Genomic DNA, 14,671 nt, shown 5'->3' with positions numbered 1-14,671 from the left:
CCCTGCTGGGCACACACTGCACTAGTTGTCACTGGCTACCAAAAGCCTCTAGTTTACAGATCCATAGAATCTAAGCCCAGAAGGGACCATCAGATCACCTGGTCTGACCTCCTGCGTACCACACACCATGGCATTTTACACTGCTACCCCTGTATGGAATCCAGCCACTTGTGTCTGGCTAAAGCATCTTCCAGAAAGGCACCAGCCTGGCTCTGAAGCCATCAAGAGATAGACTATCCACCACGTCCCCTGGGAGTTTGTCCCACCGGTTAATCATCCTCACAGTCAAAAACTGGGGCCTAATTTCTCATTGAATGTGGCTGGTTTCAGCCACTCACCTTTAGTTCTTCCATTAGAATACAGTGCCATGTAGTAGCCAATCTTTTACCTGTGAAGGTACTTATACTCCATAACCAAGTCATCTCTCAGTCTTCTTTTTAATAGTCTAAGCAATTGAGCTCTGTATGAGGAGAGAGTTAACGCATCTTCTCCAGCTCTCAAATCATATTTGTGGCTCTTTTCTGAGCCTTTTCAATTTTCTAACATCCTTTTAAAAACATGGACACAGTATTCCCAGTATCTTCTCAGCGAGGCCCTATACAGAGGTAAAATCAGCTGCTGCTGCCTCCTATGCACTACTGCCGCTTACACATCCCAGGATCACCTGGGTTGGTTTTTCCCAGCAATGCCCTGGGAGCTCATGCCGAGTTGCTTGCTCACTGTGAGTGCTCAGAATCACCGGTGCCCCACTCGGTAGCGATGGCCTGCATTCCTTGTCCCTAGATGTATAATGTTGCATTTGGCTGTATAAAAACCCATTTTGATTGAATGGGCCTGCTTACCAAGCAATCCAGATCCTTCTGTCTGACTCCCTGCCCTCATCACTATTTACCACTCTGCCAGTCTCTGTGTCACCTGCAAATTTTATCAGAAGTGATTTTATATTTACTTCCAGACCGCGGATAAAAATGTTGAATAGCGTTGGGCCTAGTACCAGCCCCTACAGCCCATTAAAACACCTGCACTCAGTGACGATTCTCCATTTGTGGTTACTTTGAACTCTGTCAGTTAGCCAGTTCTGAAGCCATTTAATCTGTGCTGTATTGCTATTGTAAAGTGCCCGTTTTCAAAACCTGAACCTCAGGTGGTCCTGTAAGGGTGGCTTGCCCTTGGGATGGAGAGCCTGGGGCTACGCCAACCTGATAACAGGACAAACCTCCCCCGTAAGGGTCCCGGGGATTTCCTGTATACAAAAAGCTGGGGAAAGAACCTGCAAGGAGCAAGGTGGTCTCTGTGGGCCCTGAGTCAGAGCCGGAAAGGAAGCTCCAAGCGGGGAGACAAGCTCGCCAGGCCAGGAGGCCTGGGACAGACCCGATCAAAGCAGGGAAGAGACTGAGGGCCCCAGAGAGGGAGTAAAGAGTCAAGGTAGGAAATGGCTGAGGGAAAACGGCAACATGGGAAAAGGACAGTACAGGGCCCTGGGCCAGAGCCCCGAGTCAAGGGCGGGACTAGGTTCCCATACCAGCCCCAGCAAAGGGGGCTGCAAGCCGAACCTCGAAGACAGGTTGAAGAACAGAGCCATAGAGGGCGGGAGAATTGGTTTTTGCCTTTCAGACATGTTTGGGACGCCTTAGTTTGGACAAGTGTGACACCCGAAGGAGTGGATTTAAGACGGTGACCCAGTGGGCGGGCTGAGTTACTACTCCAGCACTGGTGACCACTGGCAGGGGGCACGAGCCCTGCGGGAGAGCTGCAATGCCGTATCTGGTCCTGAGGGGGCGCCTGGGGTGAGTGGACTCGCTTACAGGTACTAAGTCAAACACCTCACAAAAGTGTATTTTAAGTCTACGCAGTTACCTTTATCAACCAAACTTGTAATCTCGTCAAAGAATGAAATCAGGTTTGTTTGATAAGACCTATTTTCATAAAACTACATTGACTTGCATTAATTATATTCCTGTCCTTTAATTCTGTATCAATTAAAACCTGTATCAGCTTTTGTTTTATTTTCCTAGCCAATAAATAGCTGCATCATCCCGTTTGCCCTTTTTGAATATGGGCACAACACTAGTACTCTTCCAGTTTTCTGCAATTTCCCCAGTATTCCAAGATCTATTAAAAATGAACATCGGCAGACCAGAGATATCCTCAGCCAACACTTTTAGGACTCTTGGGTGCTGAATTAAAAATGTTTATCCCTAGCAGTTGTTGTCTAACACTCTCCTCAGTCACTAATGGATTGGAAAATACTTCTTCATCCTCATGTGATACGAGTCCTTTATCCTGCTTCTTTCCAAATACAGAAGAGAAATATTTATTAAATACTTCTTCCTCTTCTGCATCAATATGAACAATTTTACCATCTGCATCAAGTTATGGGCCAATACCACTGCTAGGATTTATTTTGTTCCTGATATATTTTTAAAAAATCTCCTCACTGACCTTAGCCTTGCCAGCAATGGATTTTTCCCTGCTATCTTTAGCTTCTCATTAATTTTCTAAACTTCATAACTTCTAATTTATATATTATTATTATTATTATTATTATATTTCCCCCTTTTTCATATTTGTTATATATTGATTTTTTATTTCTAATTTGCCACTGAACCAGGATGGGCTTTTAACCAAACTTCTCCTCTTTCTTGATTGTGGAGTTGTGATTTTTGGGCCATCTAATAACTCCCACTTTTCATTCACATTTTACTACCTAAATGTGTTTCTGCTTCCCCAGCTCCCAATTTTTCTCGTAATTTTTCTCTGCTTTGGGACATGAGCCCTTTTGAAGCACCCAGTGTATATACTACTGGTTGGGACTGTTCTCTGTTCCCTCACATTGAATTGTAAACAGGTCATGATCACTGGTCCCTAGGTAACCACCAACTTCCAGTCCAGTGATCAACTCAACTTTATTCATTACACTGAGGTCCAATATAGAATTGCCTCATGGTGGGTGTGATACCTCTTGTGTTGGAAAATTACGATCTATAAATTTTAGACGTTCCAATTGTGTATTACTGCTGGTGAGCAGAGAATCTGCTTTCCCCAAGCCAGGCCTAGCAGTGCAGGTCTGTACAGTTAACTTCCCAAAAGCAGAGCCCAGAGGAGTTGCCCCAGGCATTACTGACCTGCTGGCCGTTTGGTCAGGTTGAGGCAGTCTGCGTGGTACACTTTTGGGCAGCCTGTCTTCTTACACGAAACTAGCTGCCCTCCATCTCCACAGCTGAAGCACTCATCCTCTCGCTCTTTCATGATCTCTGCCTGTGACCTGCGCTTCACCTGCTGCCGTCTTTTGAACTTCTTGGACTTCTCCTCTGTAAGGTTAGGGGGATTCTGCAAGTAAGATCATACAAATTAACACTGGTCTCTGCCCCCACTCCTTTCTTCCTGCCCCCTCTGGCTGATCTAAGCAAGTGGCACAGGCCATGCTGAAGTATCCTGCTACAGGAGAGCTGCCCATCTAGCACACAACTGTCATCTCCAAAACAAGGCAACTGGGGATACTCTGCATGTTGAAACAGAGGAAAAACTGGAATGAAAGCCAAAGCCAAGTAACAATTCCATCTGTACACAGCAGGGCCAAGCCACTTGAATTCCTGGGTTTCATGCCAGACTAACCTTCCTCCCTAGGCATGGACCCAATCTTGTCTTTTTTTTTTTTTTTTGGTAAACGAGAATCAAAAACTGGTATGTTGGTGATTGAATGACAAACTCCAGAGGCAGTGAGATTAAACAAAGGGAGAGATGTAAGTGTTTTTACACATTAAAGAATTAAAAGTAGATTTGCTTTATCTTACCCTGAAAAGTATCAAAGCCATGGACCGTGATTCGTGGACGTTAGCTTCCTATTATGGAGTGCACTGACTGAACAATAGAGCACATTTTAATACCTGAAGAGCTTTTAAAACCCCTCATGATACATGCTGTGAGTTATGCTGAAGTGAACGAGATGTGAATGGTGCTTTCAACCCCATCTAGGGCAGTGGAGAAACATCCCATTCTGGGAAATAACTGCTTTGCAGAGGATACATAATTAGAAAAACATTGCCACTGAAACCTGAGACATACCTGGCATCTGACACAGCTGTTTCTAAATGTTTCATGAAACCCACGTTAACTGTCTGTTGCTGCTACCGTATCTGGAAACCATCTAGAAGCTTTGCACTGAACGGGCTGGTAAAAACGTGCACTACACTGTATTTAGCAATGGCAAAGTAACACACAATGGAAATAAGATTGAAGATTACCAGAATAGATGGCTCTCTCTGACGAATGATGCTGATCAGAATTTAACAGAACTCAGACGGACGTATTTCATTATTTGGATATGTACTGACACAATGAGTCTCTCTCCTTTTCTGGTGTGACAGCTGGGCTATTACAGCAGGTGTAACCGCTCTAGGTAGAGTTGCAGCGGTTCCCACTCTTACAAAGCCTTTCTTTTTTCAGCTACAATTTTCCATATTTGGATTTTGCCAAAAGGTGATTGTTTCTGGACAGCTTGACAAACCCCTGGGAGGTTGGTGAGCAATGAAAGGATTTACTGACACACATTGTTCCCCACTACAAGAAACCTGACCCCCATCATGGGAATCACTAAACGACTAGCTGAATTTGAAACTTCAAACTTTAACCTAAATAACCCTCTCGGCCAGATTTTGTCCTGCCCCTTAGTGCAGGTATGTGGCGGGGGGGAAGCAGGAGGTGAATGCCATGCGGGGAGTGACTGCACGGAACACAGGGTATTTGAATAGCAAGGGCAGTTGCAAAAGCAGATGATCACTCCAAGCAAGACCCTGCAATACCCTTGCTGTGAAATGTACCCCTTGCTAAAGAATTATTCTGCACATTCCGAGGCCTGGTCTACATCTAAAAATTAGATCTAGCTACATTTCTCACGGCTGTGAAAAATGTTGCGCCCTGTGCAACACATACTTCGGTCGTCCTAGCCCCCAATGTCAACGTGGCTAGATTGATGTCAGAATTCTCTGTAGCTTAGACACTTCCTACATCAGTGGAAGGGGGAGAAGTGGATTAACTATGTCCATGCACAAACCCCTTCTATCGGTGTAGGAAGCATCTACGCTACAGAGGCACAGCTGCGGCACTGTAGCCTCTGCAGGGTAGATGTGGCCTGAGCTCTGACTTTTTTTTTTCTTTTTTTGTAAAGCCTTTATGGTTTTAAAGAGAGCCTTTAAAACAAACAGAAGGGTATGGAACACCTTCCGTATGAGGCAAGGTTAATAAGACACGGATTTTTCAGCTTGGAAAAGAGACGACTAAGGGGGGAAATGATAGAGGTCTATAAAATCATGACTGGTGTGGAGAAAGTAAATAAGGAAGTGTTATTTACTCCTTCTCATAACACAAGAACTAGGGGTCAGCAAGTTTAAAACAAACAAAAGGAAGTAATTTCTTCACACAAAACGTAGTCAGTCACTCTGTGGAACTCTTTGCCAGAGGATATTGAAAAGGCCAAGACTATAACAGGGTTCAAAAAAGAACTAGATAAATTCCTGGAGGATGGGTCCATCAATGGCTATTAGCCAGGATGGGCAGGGATGGGGTCCCTAGCCTCTGTTAGCCAGAAGCTGGGAATGGGCGACAGGGGATGGATCACTTGATGATTCCCTGTTCTGTTCATTCCCTCTGGGGCACCTGGCATGGGCCACTGTCATAAGACAGGATATTGGGCTAGATGGAGCTTTGTTCTTACCCAGTATGGCCGTTCTTATGTTCTGTGCTGTCTTCCTGAGTCTGCAGATAGCCTGAAACAATCCCTCTGAGGGAGTGAACTACCTCAGTCATCAGACTGAAATGTTAATTCTGGATCCCAACAATGGCAAGTTAAGTGTAAACACTATTTGCTATTTCACTGCTGATTGTTTTATCAGAAACATCCATAATGTGCTTATCATAAAACTCCAAACCAACCCCCCAGGCCCAAAGCATCAGCTGCTCCCATCCAACTGCCAAAACCTCCAGCCTCCCCTGATTTCTATGATGCAGCAAAAATATGAGGCACACCATGCACCGAAAATGTGGCGACAGCACACAATAAACTGCTCACTGTGCGATTCAGCTCATCTGTAATTAGTGGAACAGCTGTGGTTTTCATTGAAATGAGGCTGCTGAAGAATTTCCAATCTGCGACACCACAAGGCCACAAAACCTGGGATCCCACTACAGAATTTAGGTCCAGCTTGCTGTGGCGAACACAGGGCCTGGCCTGTAAACTTGTGAGGCTTTGGTGGTGCAGCACCAAACTCAACTCTCAACGAGGCAGTTTCTTGGTTGCAGCATGTGCCCACTAACTCCACAGCACCGAGCTTACAAGCTGCTTTGGGGAAGCATGTGGAACTACTGAACAGCTGCGGCTCAGACTCTGCTGGCGAAGACTGTGAGCTAGGCCAACTGGTTCTGCATGTTTTCATTAAGAAGTCCCCATCCCAAGCAAACAGTAACATTCAAAGTAAAAAAATTAAATTCCTGTTAGTGCCACATTAAGGTTACGAAATCAAGTGCTCAAAAATCAGGAAGATCCAAAAGCTCATCCCTGGTGCAGGTATAGAGTGTTTCTGTTCCTATTTTACTAGTAAACTTTCATGTACTATTGCTAAACCCATGGAGAAAAATACTTACGAACTCTCCTAGTGCAGACAAGGCCTCTGTATGGGTCCTCTGCTCTGGAATTTGGTTCCTACACTGATTTAACAAAGTCTGAGATGCTGTGCTCTGGTAACTTAAAGTGAAGAACTTGCACGTTTGCCCATCTCAACCCCAGCAGGATTTTCACAACCACCTTGAAAATACGGCGGCATTTATCATGGCGTTTCTGTATCCCTGCAGCAAGCAGGCCCCTCCAGCTCCAAGAATAAAGAGAAGCCAGAGAAGGGCTGTCCTACCTTTGGCCGTACCCCTAGGAACCCGCTGCAATTCGGAGCACCACATTTGCAAACTGTCTTTCCATTTCCCAGACATTCCAGGTTGTAGTTGAAAGTCAGCTCAGTCCCTGGCAATAAAAGAAATCAGTGGCAACATCTGGACTGTGACAAACCACCTGGCAGAAAGTTCTGCTTCTCCTGCTGAACTGAAGATACACCAGAACCTACTCACGGCTGGCAGAAATGTGGAGGGGCACCAGCTTCTTCCCCTCCCATAGGGTAGATCTGCACGGATTGGCGACTAGATGCAGACCATATCACCTGCCACATTCCAGTTTTGCCATTGCGTTTGTTTGCTTGCCAGTGGCAAGCCAGGAATCATATTGCTGGGCTCCGGGCAATTATAACTGTGCCACTCTGCTCAGGGGCACAGACGCTTGCTGAGAAGGGGGGAGGTGGAAAGACAGGGAGCAGGGGGAGCTGCTACAGCTTGATGGGGGCTAGGGGAAGCTAGAGCCCGGCTGTGATGGGGCATCCCAACAGTTCCTGCCATCCTAGGGCAATTCCTCAGTATCTGGCTCCCTCTGCACTGACGTCCCCCTGCCCAGGTGCCAGTGCACCGTCCCCCGGCCTGTCCCAGCTACATTGTGTCCCCGCTGCACGGTTCCTGTACACCAGCGCCGGCCGGCCCAGCTGCGAGAGCCGGCCAGCCCAGCTGCGAGAGCCGGCCGGGAAAGGAGAGCAGTTCCTACCTGCTCTCCAGTGGCCAACTCGATGCTGTGTGCCACTGGAGCTCCTCTGGCCCCTCCTCCAGGTCCCTCGCACCTCTGCCCCCCACCACGCATGCGCATGGAGATGGAAACACACCAGGGCCCCGCTCTTGCCTCCACAAGATATTGGGGGGGTGGAAAATATGGGGCAGGTGGTGGAAACATACATCAGCCCCCCCCCAATATTTCCATTGCAGGGGCCCTTCGCTAATCCCCCAGTTCTGCCGCCCCTGCCACGCTTGTGTGTTCCCCCCTTTGCGTACTGAGGCTTTGTTCCAGACCCTCGCTAGAGACCCTTCCCTTTCTTGCCACAGGCTCCCCACCATTGAGAACTCCGGGTCAACAACAGAACAAGGTCCCTTACCAGCTTTGATATTGACAAGAGCAAAGAGCCCAACCCGCGTATCGCCATTCACGGACCATTTCTGAGTCTCACAGTTGGGCTGGCAGCAATGGTTCATAAATCGAGCGTAATTGCCCTTCGGTCCGGCATCGATGATTCGATCCTAAAAGCACAAGGAAAAGCAACTTTTCTAACGTAATGTCTCCTGCTCGAGCCACCCCGCACAGGCCCTGCCCTGCCCCCAAAGCATGTTACCAAATGCTCTCCATGCTGGCTTTCAGTGCCTGGGCATGTGTTCTACAACGCCCTACAGGCAGTACCTTTTCTGTGTGCACCTCTGACACCTGACACAATCCAAACAAGGTTCTGCACTCTGCTTCCCTTTGCTGGGGCTTGCAGGCAAAGTGTAAAATGCAGAGAACTGCCCTTCCCCGACCCCCGAGCATCTGTTCCTTCAATGGACATGGAGGCCTCCTCCTGAAAGAGGCTGCTTTTCCTTCTTCAGAAGGGTAAAACCCAGGGCTCGTATCGGGCCAGCATGCTGCGGCAGGGCATACCAGCACCACTCCTGTGCTGCTCTCTTGTGCTTCATAATCATCTTCTTATTTATTATTTGTATCACTGAAGCACCGAGGAGCCCTAGGTGTGGACCTGAACCCCACTGTGTTAGGCGCTGTACAAAGAGAGTCACAAGATGGTCGGTCCTGCCCCAATCTATGTATAAGACAAGAAACAACAAACAAATAGACAGAGGGGGCGTACAAGTAATCAATCAGACAATAATGGTCAGCATGACAGGTGGCAGTCTCTGCGCACTGCCAGTCCAACCCTTGCCAACCTTTTTACAGCTGTCACAGCAAAGGAGATTTTTGAGACTGTATCTGCAGGTGGATAATGAGGTGGCTCCTCCCAAGCACGTGGGGCAGCACAGGGGAAGCACAAGGGAGCTTGCTGGAACATTTAACATGTGGGGAGTGCAGGCTGACATCATGGGCCAATCAGAGGTGAGCACTGATGGCTTGATAGTGAATATGAGATGATTGGAAGGTTAGGACAGGCCGTGAAGGGCCCTGAAAGCGAAGACAAACAGCTTGTGTTTGATGCCCTAGAGCAGGGGAAGCCAGTGGAGGGTGCAAAAGGAGGTGTGACATGGTCAAACCAAGGGCTAGGAAAAGACCTTGGAAGGCCTGTTCTGAATGGATATGAGCAGGGCAAGGTCACATTTGTCAAAGCCAAAGAGAAGGAGGCTGCAGTAATCGAGAAGATGAGAGCCTGGGATGAGCATTTTAGCTGGACGGATGGCTGGGAAAGGCCGTCTCTTAGAGGCGCTATGCAGAAAGAAACAGCAAGATTTAGAGACAGCCTCAATGTGAGGCCCGAGCAAGAGCGCCAAGCCGAAGAGGACACCAGGTTATGGGCTGGAGTGCAGGCAGGGTATGACAGTGGGGTCCACAGTGATAGTTTTCATTTGCCTTTGACGATGCCGGCTGGCTGAGCACTGATCAGGTTGTAAGAATCACGCTAATGAACACGGCGTTTCTGTGGTGCAATTACCTCTGCCTCCCTTCAGGTTTGGGACTGTGCTTTGGTGCAACAGTGTTGGTGAGAAGACCTGAGATGCCACTGAGAGAAAGGAGGCTTCAGGTTCTACCGGGACAAAAGCAGAGTTCCGGGTTCCGTCCTGTCGGATCTACGCTGCTATGCGCCAGGTCAACCATCAACACCTGAGTGGGGAGCTTGACCCTTTCGGGCTTCTGGGTCAGCTATGTGCAACTCCTGGAAAAGTCGAAGCCCAAGAGGGCTTTTGAGGAGCTCACTCTGGGGCCTGATTGCGCATGGAGGCAGGTGCGAGTGTGTCTCAGTCAGAGACTTGAGACACCACACACGAGGCATGTCTGTGCTTAGAGACACTGCATGGCTGCAGCTGATAAGCACTTTAAAGCTCCTGAGATACTTCTGCTGTCTCTGAAAGGCAAAAGAGAAGGACAGAGAAGCAGGCAAGACAGCAAGAGTGCAGAGAAGCCTACAGCTATGACCAAAGCCTCTGCTTGGTGCTCAGGTGCTTTGAATTCAAGTCATGAGGAGCCTCAGAACTCAATGATGCACCTAATAGTGGAACAAGAACAGAGCATGCTATTGAGCACTTTTCTGACACCTGTGATCAAGGGAGGCCTGGAGCCAGTGGAATCCCGTGCTCCCAAACAACGCCCTAAGGGTCTGTCTACACTGCAGTGTAAGCCCGGGGTTAGCAGAACTTGGGTTAGCAGACTCTGGGTTTGTTAACCTAGGGCTTGAAGGCATTTGTAACCCCAGGTTAGGAATTGTTGAAACCTGAGTCCCAACCTGAGGCTCCAGCATCTACACTGCATTACGTGGGCCTCAGTCCAGCCACCCATATCCCAGGCTTCCTAGCATCCTCCAAAAATGTGGGCCCTCTAGCCCTTTGCTCATGGTGCAGTGTGGGAAAACTTCACTGTCCAGAAGCAGTTGGATGACTCTATAGTTGCTCCAAAGACACCCAGAGAATTCGCCTCTGCTGGGGTGGGTACAGTGCACAAGGCCAGGACCTGAGGCTGAGGGGTAGACCAAGGGTGTGATGGGGGAGGGGAGCTGTGCTGTGAGGTCTGTGAGTTGACAATCAGCAAGTTACAGTCCTAGCAGGGTCCTTCTCTGACCACAGCCAGAAAGGAAACGTGCTCTGGTGAACAGACGGCAGCCTCAGGATCTTAGCAGGGCTGGCTTGAGACACTCTAGGCTGGATCCACCATGGACCCAGGAACAGAGAGCCAGTAAGAGCAGAAATCCTATTTAGAGAAACCCTATTGCCTGTCTGCCTATATGGCCCCTGTGACCATCACATCTGAGCACTGGGGAACCATGGAATGGTAGGATTGGAAGGGACCTCGAGAGGTCAGCTAATCCTGTCCCATGCACTGAGGCAGGACTAAGTATTATCTAGACCAGCACTTCTCAACCTGGGGTCCGCGAGGGTACTCCAGGGGGTCTGCAGACCCCGCTGATCAACTCCTCCCCCTCCCTCCCTGTGCCTCCTGCACACGGGAAACAGCTGTTCAGCACGTGCAGCAGGAGCTGGAAGGGAGAGGGAGGAGCGGGGACAGAGTGCTTGGGAGAGGGGGAGGGGCAGGGCTGGGGCCTTGGGGGAAGGGCCTGAGGCTGAGCAGGGGACTTGGGGGTTAGCAAAAAAATTTAAATAAAAACGGGGGTCCTCAGGTTGCTAAAGTTTGATAGCCGCTGATCTAGACCACCCCTGACAGGTGTTTGTCTAACCTGCTCTTAAAAGCCTCCAATGATGGAGATTCCACAACCTCCCTAGGCAATTTGTTCCAGTGCTTACTCACACGGTCAGAAAGTTTTTCCCAAAGTCTAACCTAAACCGCCTTTGCTGCAAGTTAAGCCCATTGCTTCTTGTCCTGCCCTCAGAGGTTAAGGAGAACAATTTATCACCTTCCTCCCTATAATAATTTTTTATGTACTTGAAGCCTTATGTCCCCTCTCAGACTTCCCTTCTCCTGACTAAACAAACCAAAATGGTTCAGTCTTTCCTCAGAGGGCATGTTTTCTAGACCTTTCATCATTTTTGCTGCTCTTCTCTGGACTTTCTCCACATCTTTGCTGAAGTGCGGTGCCCAGAACTGGACACAACACTCCAGCTGAGTCCTTATCAGCGTGGAGCAGAGCAGAAGAATTCATTCTTGTCTTGCTTTCAACACTCCTGCTAATACAGCCCAGAATGATGTTTGCTTTTATTTTTTTTGCAACAGTATTATATTGTTTACTCATATTTAGCTTGTGATCCACTGTAACCCCAGATCCCTTTCTGCAGTACTCCTTCCTAGGCAGTCATTTCCCACTTTGTATTTATGCAATTGAGTGTTCCTTCCTAATTGGAGCACTTTGCATTTATCCTTATTGAATTTCATCCTATTTATTTCAGACTTCAGAAAGGGGTACAGTACTCTGGAAAGATTAAGAGCCACTGGTCTAAGATACTGGCAAGCGAGAGGCCCATCACGTACCTTGTCCAAAGTCAGCATATAGAAGTTGGTAATGTCATGCTCCTGTGCATAGCGGATTCGTGCCCGACACTCCTCCTCATCAATCAGCTCTCCCACGTATTCATTAACAAACTCACCCTGCAAAAGAAAAAGTAACAGGCAGCTGCTCAGGACTTGCTGCTGCAGGAAGCAGAACTCTTGGGAGGAGGAAGGCAATTCTGTGCTAACAAAGCTTGCTAGCCATTTCCTCTCTGGATACTTTCATTTAATTAAAGACTAGACCCCAGGTACTTTGCAGCTCATTTCACCTAGATTCTGCAGCAACTTCATGCATTTCAAAAAAATGTATTCAGTAAACTAAACAGGACCATTAATAATATAGTCACCCATTACCCCCTGTTCTATTTGAAAATAAACCATTTAGGGACAGCATAAAGTAATGTGAATTTGGATTCAGTGTGTTACAGAATTCCGTACTGACACCTGCTCCATAACTGAATTACAGTTGTCGGCAGAACTGATACACAGCCACGGTCCTGCAACACAGTCCAGCAACAAGCTTTGCAACATCGCAGAGCACAGGGCACCTGCTCTGAACACTGCCGGCATTTATCCCACGCAGGAAAACCTGTTCAAGAGGCCACCAAACACAGTGAGTACAATGCTGCGCCACTTTTACCAAAAGATACCCCCAGTTCAGCATCTGAGTTTCGCTGGTTCCTTGTGTGGTGGTTACAGACAGGTTACATGGAAGGTTTTCAGGGATAACCACCTACACTGCATCACGGGCAGCAGTTAGGGCAGCCCACAGAGGCCAGGTCAGGGGCTGAGTTTGGCCTTCCTCTCTCTGGAGATGCCAACCCCTCCTTGGCTAGCCTGTTCTGCTGTCTAATAGCCCTTACACATACGTCTCTGTCCTCTATTCAACTTATTGTATATACTCGTTCATAAGCTGAATATTTTTGGTAAAAAAGTGACGCATCAAAGAGCGGAGGTCGGCTTATAAACAGATCTACAGCAAAATTTGATGATTTTAAACTCTATGGAATCATTGACTTGAATATCTAATACATTGTCGTTTTGTTTACCTGGAGCGTTCACAGACCCGGAGCCCTCAGCTCCCTGGGGCTGCGGTTCCCCGTTCCCAGCCAGTGGGAGCTGCGGGAAGGCAAACCGCAGCCACTGGGAGCTGAGGGGCTCTGTGCCTGTGAACGCTCCAGGTAAACAAAACATCCCGGCCCGCTAGCGGCTTACCCTAACAGGCCAGGAGCCAAAGTCTGCCAATCCCTGAAATATAGGGTCGGCTTATGAAAGGGTCATACAGTTTTTGCTATTTTTACCTAACCGTCTTGGGGGGTCAGCTTATAAACGAACGGGCTAATGAACGAGTATACACGGTAATTGTTCTCTGCTTTCCTTTGTTGTTTAACACAACCCTCTTTACTATGGAGAAAATCCCTCCAACCAGCAGCAGATCTAGACTTCTGGATTTTAGAAACATACGTGTTTTGGCAGTAGGGGGATCCTCCACATCCTGATATGCTAGTTTCAGCCATCACTACAGCTCTCCCAAGGACATTGCCCTTTTTCTGAGAGCTTCCCCAACAGACCTGGGTTTCTAAGTAAGATGCCCATGTGAAGAATGCCTGGAGGTTCCAGAATGGAAGCTCAGTGCTCCCTGTCTGGGAAATCTCAACCCAGTCCTACTGCCCATCACTTTAGTGTCTGCGGGCCATATAAGCAGATGGACCGAACCATCTTCTAGGCTACTATGGGGACTATTAGATCCCAAGGCAGTTCCCCAGCTAAGCTAGAACATCCCTGCCACCTGGATGAAAGCAGGTCAGGAAACTGAAGTCATTCATGTCTCTTCTATCTGAGCTCTTTGGTCAGACAATATGTAAGTTATGGAAACCATAGGAAGATGTCTATGAAGACTGGCTCAGTGTTACCACAGAGTAAAATGAAGACACATAATGGGTACCTTTTTAATGTCCCTTTTGGCTTGCAAGCCCCAGCCTCGTGCCAGCGTGCGGAAGATTTCTACCTCTGGGTACTGCCTCTTGGAGAAGCACTGGTTCTGACAGCGCTCCCCAGCCGGACAGACCAGGGGATGGCACTCATACAGCAGCATGCGATTGATGCACTCTGAGTCCAGACCACAGGGGTTTTCATCTGTGTGTTTGCAGTTGCACCGTGGTATCTCAGACAGGTCTGCTGTGAAGATCTGCACCTTGCCCACTGGTCTGTTTACCTTGGAATGCACACATACAAGGTTAGCTAGCTAGGAAACAATAGCATGACAAGGAACAATCAACGCTGCATTTAACCCCACCCTCTCAGCATACAGGCCACAGTGCATATCAGTTCTAGCAAAGGACCGAAGGCCACACAGGTCTAAGCATATAAGGAACTTGTAGGCATCCCTCTAATTCATTCACCCCCAGCCTCTTGACTGCACTCAAGAGGTGCAGCTTTACCACTCTCGCTGCCACTGCCAGTCTTTGGCACACCCTACGCATCTTCCGTGTGAAATAACACGTTCTCCACTCCGAGTGACAGGTCTTAACCTCGCTTCTCTTTGGGGCCTCTTGGTTTGGAAGACGTTACCTCCCAACAGTTCTGTGCCATCCACCACCCAGACTGCACCCCTGTGACAGG

The 14,671-nt window shown here is 48.2% G+C and overlaps 1 protein-coding gene across 5 annotated transcripts in view; it reads right to left on the bottom strand.

The window, feature by feature from the left end:
- NSD1 (nuclear receptor binding SET domain protein 1) overlaps positions 1-14,671 on the bottom strand; it is a 115,937-nt gene that overhangs the window by 14,095 nt on the left and 87,171 nt on the right. For 4 of the 5 annotated variants that reach the window (XM_045026763.1, XM_045026764.1, XM_045026765.1 and 1 more), the window contains 5 exons: positions 13,995-14,264; positions 12,032-12,148; positions 8,016-8,157; positions 6,903-7,009; positions 3,126-3,330 (listed from right to left, as the gene is read on the bottom strand). In XM_045026763.1, coding sequence (XP_044882698.1) covers positions 3,126-3,330; positions 6,903-7,009; positions 8,016-8,157; positions 12,032-12,148; positions 13,995-14,264 — 841 coding nt within the window. Of the gene's footprint in view, positions 1-842; positions 916-3,125; positions 3,331-6,902; positions 7,010-8,015; positions 8,158-12,031; positions 12,149-13,994; positions 14,265-14,671 lie in introns of all 5 variants that reach the window. The other variant, XM_045026766.1, reaches the window with a different exon arrangement.

Source organism: Mauremys mutica, chromosome 8 (genome assembly GCF_020497125.1).
Source record: "Mauremys mutica isolate MM-2020 ecotype Southern chromosome 8, ASM2049712v1, whole genome shotgun sequence".
In the NCBI taxonomy this organism is placed as follows: domain Eukaryota; kingdom Metazoa; phylum Chordata; order Testudines; family Geoemydidae; genus Mauremys; species Mauremys mutica.
The sequence above is the reverse complement of the archived record's forward strand: the minus strand, read 5'-3'. Positions and strand labels throughout refer to the sequence as shown.